At 34.4% G+C, this 14,187-nt stretch overlaps 1 protein-coding gene across 1 annotated transcript in view; it reads right to left on the bottom strand.

The window, feature by feature from the left end:
* The window catches only part of ITGBL1 (integrin subunit beta like 1), a 245,764-nt gene that overhangs the window by 139,150 nt on the left and 92,427 nt on the right, over nucleotides 1-14,187 (bottom strand). Inside the window, exon 3 of the mRNA XM_028837273.2 lies at nucleotides 5,236-5,382. Coding sequence (XP_028693106.1) covers nucleotides 5,236-5,382 — 147 coding nt within the window. The remainder of the gene's footprint in view (nucleotides 1-5,235; nucleotides 5,383-14,187) is intronic.

Below are 14,187 nucleotides of genomic sequence, written 5' to 3'. Positions count from 1 at the left end.
TTTTCATTTTCACATTTATTCATTCTGTCTCTCAACCACCCACATATCCAGCCATTAAGCTTTCTTGTTATCTATTATGCTATTGGCAAGGAACTAGGTGCTATAGAAAATAATGAGATGCTTAAAATTAAGTAAATCATAGACCAGGAAGAAAGAGATACCCTATTAATACATTTCGTATAGCATTTGCCACAAGTCTATTGCAAAAGTCTTTCTGTCATATGTTTTCTTGTTTTATAAATACAAATATAAACCTATATAAATATTATACATGTAACAATATATAAGATGGGTCTCTCATATGCAGTATGAGAACAGGAAGTCACTTGGTTAGGGTTGTGTATGGGGAAGTTTTTCAGGAAAGATGGGAAGGAACAGCCTCTGTCTCCAAATTCTATGACTCCTCACTGAAGTCCCCCATAGGCAGCTTCCTCTCATCCACACGTCAGAACCATTCCTGGCTGATGTGGGAAGTTTACAACAGCTCAGAGACTTCCTGTCTCACCCATAAAACAGAATTCACAACTGAGCCTCCAAGACATGGCATATGGACACCCAGGCAAAAGCTCCAGACTCCTGTGCTCATGCTATGACACACAGCTTCTCTCTCGTGGTTGCCAGTTATTTCAGCTTCTAGGATTGGTCTTCTGCCTTACACTAGATTATTTTAGCCCCTATTTCTCATAGTGCCCAATAGAGCTGACTCTCTCTAGGATGACTGACCAGACGTGTACAGCAGCCCACACCCCTGTGCAGTGGTGCTGGGGCCTCACTCTGCTCTGCACACTAGACCTCTCTTCTAGTTTTCCCAGAAAGTAAGCCTCTGGAACACTTTGGTTCCCAGTTCTATCTCATCCTGCCCTTCAGTCTCATTCCCCAATCCATTTAACTCCTCTTCCCCTTCTGCTCCAAACTACTCGAGAAAACCACACCGTGATATGAAAAGGAAAGATTAATAGAGAGACTTCATAGGCTAATACGATTTGGGGGAAGTGGTCCTGAACTCGGATGGTGGAAGTGGGTATTAAAAGAAAGACAGGGAGAATGAGATTGCCAAAGTAAACATGAAAGGCTTAGATATTTAGACAAGAGTAAATGAGACAGAAAAGATTAAATGTAACACTGAATACAAATGTATCCTTTGGCCAATTGCATTTCTGGTAATTTGCCTTGAATATACACCTCCAAAAATATAAAAATATCTGTACACTAGATCATTCTGTGCAGTATTATTTACAATCCAAAATACTGACAACTGTCTAAATGCTCAAGCATAAGAGCTCAATTGAATAAATTACATTGCGTACATAGAATCCAGTCTTATGTTTTTGAAAAAATAACCAGAAGGATTTCTATTAACTGATTTGGAGTGAATTCCAGGAGATTATATTGAGTGGTAAAAGCAGAGTGCAAAAGAACACATGGAAAGCACAACCATTGCACAGGAAAAAAAATGGGAAACAATAACACACAAATATTTCTATTTATCTTTACACAAAAAGAAATACATGCACAGAAAAGGAAGAAAGCGATAAAGTTGGTTATCTATAAGGTGAGGGTAAGCCAGGTGCAAGGTTTGACGAAGAGAGTGATGATTCTCTGAGTATGCTTTTCTGCATAGCTTTGACTTTTAGAAGCAAGTTAGTGTACTATACATTATAAAATATATTAATACAGATGGGAAGGGATTATAAAACCTAAAGTTGAAAGTGATATGAAATAAATAAGCCAACTTGTATTTCAAACAAGTGCCGTAACCACGTGAAAAGAGAAGAAAATAAAATAAGTCTGAGTAACTTATAACACAGTATTCGATTACATACCCCAATCTTGGGCATGATTGAGGTACACTGAGTGGGGGGAAGTGGAGAGGGGTGGACTGCAAATCCTAATCTCTTCTGGTAGATTTTCTTGGTCTAGTGGTGTGTCTGCAGCACTTCTAGAAGTAACTAGAGATGTAGTATAGGATTGAGCAAATAAGTAAATATGTTGGAGGTATTGGGATACAGGGTTCTCCCTGTGAAAATGGGACATGCAAATATGGAATGGAGAAAACAAGAAGTAATCCTGTGAGGATGGACTAGAATTAGATGTATTGGTGTAAATTCATGATTTCTAAAATATGCATGTATGTGTACATGCATATGTTTGTGCAGGTATGCGTATATGTATTTGTGTGTATATGCACAGGCATATATTTACTAGTGTCAAGATAAATTAAAATGGAGACAAGGCCTAAAGAAGCCCTGAGCAGACTAAGCCATTGAGGCCCCATAAACAATCCTAACTTTGCCTGATACTCAAAAATAAGTGAAACTTACCTTAAGTTATATCTTGTAAATGTCTACATTAAAGAAGAACAGAACTTACGTTTAACCAGTCAGAAGCAACCAACAAACTTATAATTATATAACTAGGGACTTTCCAAAAGGATAGACTAAATAAGGCAACCATATAATGTTAGCCAATCAACTATTTTTCTTTGCTTTCTTTTTCTGTTCACCCTATAAAAGCCTCCCACTTGCATTCCCTCAATGAAGCTCCTGTACCACTTCTGATTTGGAGCTTCCTGATTCACGAATCATTGTTTGCTCAGATAAAATAAAAATTGTATTATGATTCAATCTACCTTTTTGACACAAGCCTGTTTGCAGAAAGGGCCAAGAAGCAAATACACTCCAGTGGAAATAAGCATTCCTAGTGCTCACAATTTTTATTCAAATACCATTTTCACTAAAAGGAATCAGGGCTATTTGGATAAGTGGCTGATTCCAAAGGTGTGGTGAAGCAGGTCCAATATGACCCTGGAATGTGTTATTATGCCAACAAGAATTGCAAAAACAAACCAAAAACAAAAAAAAAAGGGAGGCATGTCACAAAAACACAAAAGCTAGCCCGATGGGCTCTAATACCTAATCTGGAAAACTCTGTGCACCAGAATAATTTTGTACAAAATGAATAACAAATCACTGAAATAAGAATTGTGCTTCTAGACTGATAAGAAGTCACTAAGTAAATGAAATATCAAATAACTGGTAAATGAGAGAGGATTCCTGTTTGTGATAGAATGCTGAGTGCCAACTAGTCCATTCGGAGAGAATGTTACAGTTCTTAAATCATCATTTTCCAGTCATCATTGTCAATACTGTATCAGGTTATTGTCATCAGTGGATGATAAATCTAGGGTAATTTTAGTGAGGAATGTGATACATGTATGTTTTTAAAGTGTTTCCTCATAGAATGCACATTTGTGAAGAGGGTAAGTCAGAAATAACACAGTTGAGACACCAGCCAACACCTTGACCATCTCATCAAAACTGACATCACCACTATGAGCATATGGACATCATGTGCTTCCATATGAAACATTTGGAGAATATGAAACCATTTCTCCAATGTTTTACCTCAGAATGTGTATGATGAATCTAATCGTGGGAGACATAAGACAAATCCAAGATAAGTACACTTTTCTTTTAATAAAATGGGGACAACTTTCTTCACAAGTTTCAATGCTCCAAAGGTAAAGTCTGTGGAAATGGCCCAGCTTAAGGAAGACTAAAGAGAGATATAAACATAACATTTTCAATAGACTGAATCCTGCAAGGAGAGAAAAATGCTATAGAGGACACTATTGGGTCACTTGACTAAACCAGATTATGAATAAAGGTATTGCATCCATGCTTAAAAAATGAGAGAGTACAGATGTCCTAGAAATGCATTTATATTGTATTGAATATGTTTTATCATCCACTGAAACACTTCTGTATGTTTTCTCCTTTAAGATATGTTAATGTGGTGAATTACATGTTTAGATTCCTTAATATTAAACATCTTTAGAATCCTAGACTACTGCATTTGATTATAATGTTCTTTAAAAAATAAAACCCTAAATTTGATTTGCAAACAACAAATAAATAAATCCAAAAATAGATTTCAAACCCAAAACAGAATTCAGGTCTTGTTTCTGAAATAAATTTGAAAAGAATTTTTTCAAGATGAAAGACACTATGGTGTGTGTGTGTGTGTGTGTGTGTGTGTGTGTGTGTGTGTGTGTGTTTGGAGGGGTGGGTGTTATGAATTGGAAGTAGAGGAATCCTACTAAGAAGAAAGAAAGACTGAAGTGCTAGAGAAATATGATGAGAACATCATGAACACAGAAAGGGACCTAACTGCTAAGACCATTTGTCATGACCCCTGACGGATCCACTCACACCTCGCTTTGGATATGGTCCTGATTCCTATCAGCAAAACACCTTTACTGAGCTCAGTCTAAAACACACAATCTGTTGCAATCAGACTGTGGGGAGTTCTCAGCTCTAGTTAGAGGTGGGCCCTACCGACAATGTGAGCTTCGGGAGGAAAGGTACTCATTCGTGAAGTCAAATCCTCACCTTTAGCATTTAGAGCAATGGGTTGCACACTCGATCTATATTAAAATCACCCAGAGAGCTTTAAAAAAACCACCAAAGTCAAGGCCAGACACCAAAGCACTTGAAACAGAACCTCTGCTGTACTACACGAGAACTGACGGTTTATTCCTTTCCCCTTGGGATGCTGATGTTCAACCATGGTTGAGAAAAACTGATTTTGAGGTTTCACCTGCCCAAATGTAAAAATAGTATTTAATTTAGGTAACACTCACTAAATACCATTGAAACCTAAACTGCAACTCTTTTATATGATTTTGCTAATCAATTTTAATAGCATCTCTATAATTTTGTAAAAAGTATTTTTGAATAACTTCTATAAAACAAAAAATATTTTGATCAAACAAAAAATCTTTCTGAGACTATATCCTTCAAGGAGTTTATAACCAGTATATCTGAAATTTCTATCAGACTTAAAGTATTTGGTTCCATTTTGTGAAGGTAAAAATTCAAAGCACCCTTGATCTGTAACAGAAAATAATTAAGTCGGTTTATATAAATCCCTTTTAACAGATGTAATCCGGTATTCAATATCATGGCTCACAATTTACGTAAAATGTTGTTGGGATGTTGTTTCCAGTGAATATCCTGCTAGAAGGAGGCATTTGGAACAGCTGGAAAGTATCAGACTTGCCTGTCTCAGCAAGATGGCATTTTTTTCTATTGATTTATCTGAATTTCACTTCTAAAAAACACACTCAAAAGCAGACTCACTCAGAGATTCGACATTTCTCCATGCCCACATATTTCCATTAAAAACAAAATTTGATTATTTCACTTAAGCATTTTCACAGGGTATACTTCTTACCTGCATTAGAGCAGATGATGTCTTGTGAATTCTTGCACATTTGGTTACTTTTCTTCTTTGTCAAGTCACAGTGAGTTGGGTACTGGCAAGCATCCCCATACCATCCCTGGTCACACTTGCACTTGCCACAGTCACACTTACCATGGCCTGAGGATTGAACAACATCTAGTCAGACTCAAATTGTTTTCCAAAGATAACCATTACTATAACACATACTCTTAACAGTGACATTGATTTGGGACTGAGCTGTAATAAATTGAAACTCATGTATATCACAGTGGCTGAGGGGTAACGCTATTATATAAAATGCAATGGAATGTGAAAATTTTATTTCAATAATCAACTGATAAATGATTGTGAAAACATTAATTTATGAAGACATTAGGATAATACATTAAAAAGCGTAATAAATCACATGGTCAGAAAATTCAGCACTGAAAAAACATTCTATCCAGCATCTCAGTACTTAAGAGACAAAAGTCCAATGAAAAAATACTTCTACTTAACTGTATTTTACATAACACACTAAACCACAAACCTTGAATGAAGATTCTTACATGAAACTCTACTAAACACTGGCCTTACAGTTACTCGAATTAAGCATGTAATGAAATTTATGGATATATTATATACCAACTTCAGTAATATGGTCATAAAATATGTATATATTTTGTTTCATATTCATCCACCTCCACAGAAATGTCTCAATCTTCAATGTTCTCAATAGTCATTTTGCTTTAATGAATGTTGTTTTCATTGTTGTGATCAGTAACGTTATTAAGTCCTGCTTGATGAAGCCTACTAGTTTTTATTGATTGCACATTAGTCTGACAGAAGTACAAAACATGTGCAGCACTTAGTCCTTGTCCTCAAAGAACTTATAAACTTCAAAGTCAAGGCTAATATACAAAGAAGCTGGTGTGATTTCAGCCAGAAGTGATTGTCACCTCGAGTTAAGTTGAGCGATATAGTCTATGACCTATAGACATAATAGTAGAGACTTTCTGGACTTCCTTGATGGTTAACTGGCCCTTGAAAGTTGAACAGATTTTGAATGAGTTACAGGAAGAGTGTACATACATTACTCAAGACAATACTACTATGTCTAAATGTCTAAGATTCACAGGCCACATGAAGTCATTGATCCGATTCAACGTGGTAGCTGAAATCCAAGGGATAAGGTCCAGATGGTTGGTCAGTATGAATGGCTTGGAAGCTGCCCATCTGGGCATGTTCGGCAGAGTCTGAATCTGTGATTGGCTGTGATTTTAAAACTGCTCTTTATGTGGCCCAGTCCATGTAAATGTTCCTATTTCTGTTGCATTTATAAAATTAATTATTCTATTGTATAAACAAAACCTTGCAAGTATCTTAATTGAAATTCATTCTATTCGGCACACATTACTTCGCCAAATTGATTGCATCATTTTGCATTCCTACCTGGCCTTACAAGATATTGTCAATCTTGGCCAACTTGGTATCATTTATAAGCAAAAGTGATCTCTCCTGTCAACCACCTAGACTATTTATAAAAGCATTAAGCCAAATTCCTGCAGTGGCTAAGGCTCTTTGATAAATCAACTATCTTGGAAACTGTGCTGACTCTTTAATCACATTAGTGTATTAGGTTGAACCATATGGAATTGCCACTTTCATAAGTTGAATATCAGCTGTTTCTTAAGGTTCCACACCAATAAACAGTCTTCATATAAACATTAAAGAAAATAGAAACGATTTAGAACATAAAGCATTATGGTAGCAATAATTTGGTGAATCAAGAATGAAAGACTACTTAATGTGATTTTTAAAATTTTATATTGAATAGGACATCTTAGATCCTAAAGTATATACAATAGAGATGGGAAGTAATTTGCAGGTCAAAGGTAACATCTTTTTAAAGGTTAGAAGGTTAAAAATAGAAAGATGGGGGAAAATAAACAAAATGTATACAAGATAGGGAGAGATGCATCCCTTCCAAACTGACCCAATGAAGCATCAATAGAAGAAATATTCTAAGTAGCTTATCCCCTGAAGAGAGTTCATGAAGGCTCAGTTTCATGAAACTCTCTTCACAGAAGATTCTAGAGTAAAATAAACACGGAACAGACTCTGCTATCTTCTGTTTTAATGTGTCATGATATACATCAGCACACTAATGAGCCTCATATGTCCTATCATGAAAAATATTTTTAATTTTTTTTAGCTTAGAATTTGCAAAACTTTGGCTAGGAGGCCCCATTTTCTCATAACCCATATCAGCATCTTAGGCACATGCTTAAACTAACACTGTGTCAGACACTGTAATGTGTTTTCAGCTTCTTCCTTAGCATCTGTTTGGAGGCAAAGATGACAGCTAATGTCAGACAGGGCCATCTGCCTTTACATTCTTTCTAAACCTTATGCCCAGTAAGGGTTCCATGATTCATTTTCTTCCATTTAGGAAAACTCATTGAATAGGAATTGATTTCTGACTGTCAAGAATTATCAAATAGCCTGTGTAACCTTGTTTAAAGATAAATATATCTTTAAAAAATAGTATTCAGACTATCTTTTACAATGTTTTCTAAGGTTAGTAAGAGCTTTAGCAGACCTCAGAGGATTAGGTTGCTATATTATTGTGGCAAGGTAATCTATGTTACAGTGTTAATAATATGGCTTCAAAAAACACCTCATTTTTCAAAATAATTTATTTGTTATGTGTTAGTTTCCTGAATCTTCCATAACAAAGCACCACAAACTCGGTGGCTTAAAAAAACAGAAATTTATTCTCTCACAGTGATGAAGGCTAGAACCTGAAATCAGGTTGGTTAGTTCTGGAGGACCTGAGGGAGAAATTGTTTCATGCTTCTCTCCCGGTTGCTGGTGGTTGCAGGTAATCTTGGGCATTACCTGGCTTATGGCAGTGTAACTCTGCCCTGATGATACTGCATATCCTTTCATATGCTTATTTGCAATACATCTATCTTCTTTTACCCATTTTTGTATTGAAATTTCAGAGTCTTTTTTTTTTTTTTTTTTTTTTTTTTTGAGACGGAGTCTCGCTCTGTCACCCAGGCTGGAGTGCAGTGGCCGGATCTCAGCTCACTGCAAGCTCCGCCTCCCGGGTTCACGCCATTCTCCTGCCTCAGCCTCCCAAGTAGCTGGGAATATAGGCGCCCGCCACCTCGCCCGGCTAGTTTTTTGTATTTTTTTAGTAGAGACGGGGTTTCACCGTGTTAGCCAGGATGGTCTCGATCTCCTGACCTCGTGATCCGCCCGTCTCGGCCTCCCAAAGTGCTGGGATTACAGGCGTGAGCCACCGCGCCCGGCAGAGTCATTTTTATATATGAATATATAACATATATAATTATATATACATATGTACACATACACATACAAATATACCTATATTTCTACATATATGTTTATAAATTTATATATACATGTATATGTATGTTTATCCTGGATGCAAGTTCATTGTCATATATATGTATATATAAAAACAATATATGTATGTCAACATATATATGTGCACATATATATATCCAGGATACATATGTATATACACACATAAACTGTTATATATACATTTATGTATGGATATATATGTATACACAATTTGTATACATATACATATATATATATATGTATGTATATCCTGGATAGAAGTTCATTGTCACAAATGTAATTTGCAAATATTCTCTCCCAATTTGTGATTTGCCTTTTGTTCTATTAACAGTATCTTTTGAAGAGTAAAAGGTTTTGATCTTAATCCAATTTATCAAGTTTTTTCTTTAATAGTTGTTTTGTGGTATCTACCAGAAAAACCTTTGCCTAACTCCAGGCTTATTCTTCTGCTACAACCACAGTCTTGATTACTGTAATTTATAGTAAATATGGAAATCAAGTATTCTGAGAACTCCAACTCTGTTCTTTTTAAAACTTATTTTGGCTTTTGTAGTTCCTTTGATTTTCTATATAAATTCTAGAATCAGTATGTTGACATCAGCAAAAAGGCTTGCACAGATTTTGATAGGGATTGCATTGAATCTATAGATAAAAGTAGAGAGAATTGCCAATCTTAACAATATTTAGTCTGTGAATACAGTGAAATACATTGGTTGAGTTTTTAATGTTGTATCAGACTTGTATCTTGAGACATACCTCATTTGGTTGTTAAGTATTATATTTGTATGTATTTATATATTGGATTCCATTTACTAATATTCTATTAAAGATTTGGTGGTCTATGTTTATAAATCACACTGGCAAGTAGTTTTGTTTGTTGTAAGGTCTTTGTCTACTTTTAGGATAAGGAAAATGTTGCCCTAATGAAGTGATTTGAAATGTATTCTCTAATCTTCTAGTTTTTGGAAGAGGGAGTATAGAATTAGCATTATTTTATCCTTAAGAGTTTGGTAGAATTTGCTAGTAAAATCATAGGAGCCTAGAATATTCCTTTTTACAAATGTTTAACTATGATTCACTTTGCTTGACCAATATTGGGCTATTCAAGTTATCTATTTCTTTTTAATTGATTTTGGCAGATTGTGTCTTTCAAGAACTTGGCCCATTACATTTAAGTTCCTGAACTTAACAGGCATAGACCTGCTGATATCATAAGCTTACTATCTTTTTAACATGCATAGTGTTGGACATTATGTATGCTATTTCATGCTGATGCTGGTAGTATTTGTATGTCTTATATGTTTCTTGATCAGTCTGCTTAAAAATAAATCAATTTTATTGTTATTTTCAAATAATCAGCTTTTGGTTTTGTTGACTTTCTTTATTGTTTTTCTCTTTTCAGTTTCACTAATTTTTTCTCTAATCTTTATTATTTTTCTTACTTCTCCTGTATTTGGATTTAATTAGGTCTTTTTTCTATTTTCTAGGGTAGAAGTATAAATTAATTTTAAACACTTATTCTAACATAAACATTAAATTCTGTAAGTTTTTCTGTAAGTACTATGTTAGCTGCAATCCACAAACTTTTGATATGTTATATTTTTATTTTCATTCAGTTAAATATTTTTATTTATAAATTATTTTATTTTCATTCATTAAAATATTTTTAATATCCCTTGAGATTTCCTATTGACCTACGGGTTATGTAGCAGTGTGTTGTTTAAATTTTTTTCAGATCTATTTCTGTAATTTCTAGTTTAATCACATTATTATACGATCATACAGTTTCTTTTAAATTTCTGAAGGCTTCTATTATGACACAGAAGATGATCTATCTTGTTCAATTTTCCTTATGCATTTTAAAATAATGTATCTTCTGTTGTTCTATAAATGTCAATTTGGTCAAGCTGGTAATAGTTTTGTTCAGGTTTTCTATATCCTAATTTTCTATCTACTTGTTCTGTCGACTATGATAAAGGAGCATTGACATCGACTACAATTGTGGATTTCTTCCCCTTTCAGTCTGTCATTTTAAAAATTTATGTATTTTGAAATGCTTTATGTGCCTATATATTTAGCATTTTTAAACTTAGGATATAATTACTTTTTCATTGTGTAATATCTGTCTTTATCCTTGATATTATTTCTTGTCCTAAAGCCTACTTTGTCTAATATCAGTAAAGTTGATCCAGTTTTCATCTGATGGGTGTTTGCATAGAATACCTTTCCCATTCATTTATATTTAACCTGTCAATGTCTTATCTTTAAAGTGGTTTCTTATAGATTAGTCATGCCTCAGTTTTTATACAATCTGACAATCTCTACCTTCTAACTGGTTAATTTAAAGAGGTCACATTTAACATGATCTTTTACATTGCTGGATATAAATCTACCAACTTTCTAAGCAATTTTCATTAGCTTTATCAGTTCTTGTTTTTGCCTCTTTTTTCTGCTTTCTGTTTTGTTTATTGAGCATTGTTTTTTATTCTATTTCCTTTACTATTTGTATACTTTGATTTTTAGTGGTTGTCCTATTGTATACATTACATATCTTTAATCAACCAGAGTTTACATTCAAACAATATTGTACCACTTTACATGGAATTTAAGGAATTTAAAACATTAAATTCCAAGCTCTTTCCTCTCATTCTTTGTGCCATTTTACTTATGCATAAACACACACACGTTTCCTATAGACACACAATCTACTGCCATTAATTTTGTTTTAAACAGTCACTTTTAGAGCAACTAAAAATAAAACTATAATGTTATTATACTTTAATTTATTCCATTTCCATTGCTCTTCATTTCTTTGTGTAGATTCAAATTTGTCAAGTATCGCATTCCTTTTGTCTAAAGAACTTCCTTTACATTTATTTAGGGTAGGTCTGCTGTAATGAATAGTCTCATAAAAATCCTTAATTGTTTTCATGTTTGGAATATACTTTTTGCTGGATATAGAATTCAATGCTAACATCTATCTCTTTCAGGCCTTCAAATACATCACTTCATTTTCCCCAAGCTTGCATGGTTTCTGACAAGAAGTCCCCTGTCACTACTATCTTTGTTCCTCTGCATATGTTTCTTTTTCTGTAACTGCCTGTAAGAGTTTGTTTTTGTGTTTGGTAATTTGAAAATGATAAGTCCACCTCTTTGTTTTTGTGTGATACGTATTCTTTGTTATTTTTCTATGTCGAGCTTTCATTTATGTATGTTCCTGTTTCCTTCCCATAGCTGCCATGGATACTCACAAGTGCTCTAAGAGCAAGAAGATTTATTACCCTTCCCCCAACAGTAAAAGATTTTGTTTTATAGGGGAAATAGGTACCAAGTGTCTGGATAGTTTCATGACCATCCTGGAGGAGTTGCTCCTCTCTTCCTTGAGTTCCCCACTTCCTGGATCTGTTTTCAAAAGCATCCTCCAGTCCTTTCTGTGAGAGCTCAATGGGATTTATAGATACAAATCTGAAGAGGATGTGGACTCTCTCAAATTCTGCAGCACCCCGGGGCTTCATGCTCATTCACAAGGGCACGTTTGGCCGCTAACAACTTTTCCACCACCCTTCTCAGCGCCTAATTGTGTCTACCCAGCTAAGCCCGAGCTCATTTCTCTCTCTCCCTTCATCTGCTTATCTATCTCCAGATTTTGGGCCAGTTGCTTTTCCTGTGACTTCAGATCTTGGATGAATTCACAAACACATGGGGATTTTTAATTGTCCCACTTTTCTTCAATGTAAGAATGGGAATCACACTTTGTAGCTTTCTACATCCCTAAGTGGAAACCAGAATCTTACAGCCACTTTGCAAATAAGTTCATTAAAGATAAAGAATAACTAGAGCTCACATCCCCAACACCTGTGATGCTACACAGCCCTGCATTCACATGTATACTGGAAATAATCAATTATAGCTCAGAGATTGTAAATACAAAAAAAGAGATAACTTGAGTTACTTGTATTTGTCTTTTTAACCACTTGGAATGTTTATTTGTTTTTACATTTTAAAACAGCATACAGAGGGATGTAATGTGTAACTTTTGATGTAGGTGTAAATTTTTGTTCATGTATAAATTATTTAACTTAATTTTATAATATCTTTTAAAAGTAAATGTATTATTCTATACACATTATAATGTGTTTTAAGACTAAAAACAACTTTTAAAAATTTGATTGTTAATTATCTTTTCACGATTACTACTGGCAACAATTTTATCACATAGAGAAGGACAGACATTAAAAATTTATTCTCTCTGTGCATCAAAGAAGCTAGGTGTACCACTGCTATAGCCTCATGATAACCTTGAAATAGAGGTATTTTAATTTGAACACTTAGTTGACTCTGCCAGCTAAAATCCATTTGCTTTGTTCAAATATGTAAATTCCCAAAACCTGTTTTGTGTCCTATTTTCCAGGGTATTCAAATATGCTCAGTTTATAATAGATAAACTCAATTTTTCTCTAGTCATTTTTGAGCCACCATAGATTCCTAAGCCTTCTCTAGTAATAAGAAACAAAGAAACTATGTCACATTCTAAGAAAAAATTGTGAAATAATTATTTATCTGATATTACAATTATTTCATGATTTGAGACAGAAACTACACCATTTTTAAGACAGGGCACCAGTCCCTGGCTTGCTTCTCAAGCTGAGGAAAAAAAAAAAAAGTTCCTTAGATATTTCTGCTTTTCATTCCTGAGAACACTTTCATGTGGACAATGTAAGAATACAGAAGATTCCACTGCCTCGAAATTAAAAGGTCTCTACTCTTGTCCTGCCTGGACACTAACTAGTTATATAATCTTGACAGGAAAATAAAAAAGAAGAGAAGAAAGGGAAACTAGTAATTATTGGCTTCCAGTACTATGATGAGTACTTTATGCAAGCTAGTCTGATTTTCATAATGAGCCAATAAGATGGGCTTTGTTTTTCCATTCTACAAGTGAGAAGACTGAGCAGAGTTTAAGTGTTTGGTTTGGCTCAAGGTCATATAGCTGGTAAACTGAAAAGCTACATTTTTCCCATGACAGCCAACATTATCTGTTTAGTTCTGGAATTTAGCAATGGACTTGAAAGGACTCTTTTGCTCTAGGAAGAGTGGTGCTAGCAAAAGCTATGGATTGGTTGTTTGATAGCACTGGTTTTATTTTTACTGCTTCCTTTGAAACACACACGCTTAGAACTGGATTATTCATAATGCTTGGTGAAAGAACTATAACAGTCAAGTTATTGAACTTCACCATTTAAAACTGAATAATGCTAAAACTGGTACATAAAATAATTCAGAAACTAGTCATGAAATTTTTCTTGAGCTACCTCACTGTGCTCATGTGCAAAATTAAGAGATTGGATTGAATAGCCCCAAGATTCCCTTCATCTTGAAAATCCCATATTATACCCTCAATTATTTTCTTTTTCTCATAACAAAGTAGTATTTTCAAATTGGGCACTTAACCTATTAAAACAAAGGGGTGACAGACATCAATTTATTGTGATCAGATCTTGCTTGCTACTAAAATCAATGATAACACAGTTAAAATTCTATGTGTCATTCAAAGTATCCATTAAA

Source organism: Macaca mulatta, chromosome 17 (assembly GCF_049350105.2).
Source record: "Macaca mulatta isolate MMU2019108-1 chromosome 17, T2T-MMU8v2.0, whole genome shotgun sequence".
NCBI lineage: Eukaryota > Metazoa > Chordata > Mammalia > Primates > Cercopithecidae > Macaca > Macaca mulatta.
This window is presented reverse-complemented; position numbering and strand designations above follow the sequence as displayed.